Source organism: Oncorhynchus tshawytscha, linkage group LG01 (genome assembly GCF_018296145.1).
Source record: "Oncorhynchus tshawytscha isolate Ot180627B linkage group LG01, Otsh_v2.0, whole genome shotgun sequence".
Lineage (NCBI taxonomy): Eukaryota > Metazoa > Chordata > Actinopteri > Salmoniformes > Salmonidae > Oncorhynchus > Oncorhynchus tshawytscha.
Window position 1 is genome coordinate 12,985,572 of NC_056429.1, and position 3,053 is coordinate 12,988,624.

At 44.7% G+C, this 3,053-nt stretch overlaps 1 protein-coding gene across 1 annotated transcript; it reads left to right on the forward strand.

The window, feature by feature from the left end:
- The first annotated feature begins 499 nt into the window (after positions 1-499).
- On the forward strand, positions 500-2,537 carry LOC112256260 (kelch repeat and BTB domain-containing protein 13). Its single transcript, XM_024429785.2, has one exon. The coding sequence runs from the start codon at positions 658-660 to the stop codon at positions 2,140-2,142; it is 1,485 nt and encodes a 494-aa protein (XP_024285553.1). The 5' UTR covers positions 500-657; the 3' UTR covers positions 2,143-2,537.
- Positions 2,538-3,053: the final 516 nt, after the last annotated feature.

The window sequence follows — 3,053 nt, forward strand, 5'->3', positions numbered from 1 at the left end:
GAAATTGAGCTAGAAATCATTACCATTTACTAAGGCAGGGCTTATACAAAAGATTGAATATTTATCTTTTAAAATGTGGGTCATACTATTCCATGGTGTGGTTAATGTGATACATCTTATTTCTTAGTAGCACACGTCTAATATTTTATTTGCTGCGTACAGTAACATCTCCAGTTAGTTGTATTATAATTAAAGGTTGACCTTACTGTCATCCAGAGTTCCGTAGATAGCTGTAATAGCATTAAACTTAACCCTCAAGTATAGATTAAATTAATTTGACCTAAATTGACATTTCTTTGGCCTTTACCATTGTTCATGAATGACAGAGTTGTCAGCAAACACAATATTCTTGATGTATTACATTTTTAACAGATATCCCTGACCTCCTTTTTGGTGGGACGCTGTTTGCTTTTCTGACCTCAACACGCAACTGATGTCTGTTGCTGGTCCTGTGCTATGTATAGCTAGTGCTATTTCCATAGCTGTGAAAAGAATGGAACCTCCCTTTGGAGTAGACCGACTATATGCAGACACACTTCTGTTTTGTTCCGTTCTAGAGAGAAGTCTTTCGGAAATGTTGTCATCTCTTGTTCGTTTAACTTAGTTTGTGATTGAAATATTATCCAAAATTATATAATTGGAGGAATAACAACCGCAATGTCTAACAATGAGGCTATGGAATGGAACAGCTGTGATAATGCAGTGCGCGAAAGGGATTTGCCATATCGGGTCCCAGGACATGATTTAGGGATAGCCAAGTTAAAGTTAGTAGTGGAGGGTTCTGTTTTTACAGAAGAGAGAGATTTCCTGGTCAAGAGCTGCGAGTATTTCCAAGCTCTCTACCGTTCAGGGATGAAAGAATGCCGGCAGGAGGAAATCCACTTGAAGGGTTTGTGTGCTCGAGGATTCTTGATCGCACTGGTGGTTTTACGAGGCAAGAGACCTATCCTGGATGCTGACGAAATCGTGGAGGCCATAGAATGCGCTGCCTTCCTGCAGGTGGAGCCACTTGCCAAACATCTCACGGACCTGATCGACTCTGATAACTGTTTGCTAATGTATCACACCGCAGCAACCTTTGGCCTAATGACCCTCTACCATGCTGCTGCACTGTTTATCCGGAACATGTACCATGACTTAGAGGTCGAAGTCAGGAAAAGCTTACCGACAGAACTTGTTGCGTATGTAGAGTCACTGGTTCCTAGCGCGTTTGTAGCAGTTGGAGCCCACTCGACTTGTGGTGTGGATGAAACCATCCACGCTGGCAACAGGACTTTGTGCTACCTGGACGATGAGGGGAAAAACTGGAAGGTCCTCACAGACCTACCCCTAGAGGCCAGTACCTCTATGGCTGGACTGACCGTTCTGGACAACAAGCTGTATATCGTGGGAGGGATACAGGTGCAGGGTGCCCGCAAGTACGCTGTGGACACCTGCTTCTGCTACAGTGTGGAGGTTGACCAGTGGACCATGATAGCCAGTCCAAAACAGTTGCGGTACAACTTCTCTCTCGTGGGACTGGATGGATGTCTTTATGCCATTGGGGGCGAGTACGAGCGAACAATCATGTCATCAGTGGAAACTTATGAAGTTGCGACTGGAAGGTGGTCATTTGTGGCACATTTGCCTCGACCAGTCACCGGAGCAGCGTGCACCAAGGGCATGGGCCGGATATTTGTGTGCTTGTGGAAGCCCATGGAGACCACCGAAATCTATGAATACCTGCCCAGGACAGACCAGTGGTTGCTTGTCAGCACTTTGATAAGGCATCAGAGCTACGGCCACGCCATGGTGGCTCACCGGGATAACCTGTATGTCATGCGCAACGGGCCACAAGATGACTTCCTGAGATGCATGATGGACTGCTACAACCTCACCACAGGCCAGTGGACAGCCTTGCCAGGGCACTTTGCCAATAGCAAAGGCTCCCTGTTCACAGCCGTGGTGAGAGGCGACTCGGCTTACACGCTGAACCGAACCATGACTTTGGAGTACGCTATTGAGGGGAAAACGTGGAAGCCCAGGAACCAGATGAAGGGTTTCCCAAGAAGTGGCTCCTTGTGGACATTTTTTCTTAGGCTGCCCAAGGGACGCAGAGGGTCCATATTGAATGGCATCCCAGATGGATATGGACAATGTTGAGAGAAAAGATTCCCCTGATCAGATCTGACAAATTCCCTTGAGAAGATGAGGTAGATGGGATCTTACATGCGATAATTAATTGCCAGCTGAGCAAACCGGCGAAGGGATGGATATAGTCTCAGAGTATGACTTTGAAAAACCAAACTAAACATTGCCTCAATGAAAAGACCTACAACTGAGATAGTTTCAGATATATTTGGACTTTCATGTGGATTTGTGTGACCGTTTCTTGAAATTGTGAATTATAATGATAATATGGTGGCTGCTAAGTTTTGTCCTACTTCACACATGTACAAGTGTGTTTTATATGCATGTGTTAGTTGGAAATGTGTTTTCTTTCATATCCCAACTCCCCCTGAGACACCCTCGGAGAGTGGGGCCAGGGTCAGCCATTATCAAGAGCAACCCTTGAGGAATTAGGGTTAAGTGCCTTACTCAAGGGCACGTTGACAGATTTTTCACCTAGTCGGCTTGGAGATTAAAACTAGCAACCTTTCAGTTACTGGCCCAAAGCTCTAACTGCTTGGCTACCTGCCGCCCTTGAGGCCCCGCGAATCATTGCCAGGTCTAAAAGATCAATACGTATGTGTGTGTCAGACCTATGTGACAGGTAAATATGTTCCTCAGTTGATGTGTGACATTTTTCATCACTGTGTGTTGAATATCCAGGAATGTCTCTTTGAAATAAAAAAAGGACACAGGTCTGCACTCTGGGTATTTGTTTTTTCAATTACGTTTTATTTGTAATATAAACAGTAAGATATAACAGTGGAAAATCCTGTCATAACCTTGTTCAAAGGGATATTATCATTTTCAAGTGGAGGAGCGCTTTCATGGGTCAAGTTAGGACAACAATGCATTCAAGGCTCAATTTAGGCGAACATTGTAAAATATCTTGATTAAGCTTGGTG

What these genes read in the sequence shown, in the direction of transcription:
- LOC112256260 (XM_024429785.2), top strand. Translation starts at nt 658, where the DNA reads ATGTCTAACAATGAGGCTATGGAATGGAACAGCTGTGATAATGCAGTG.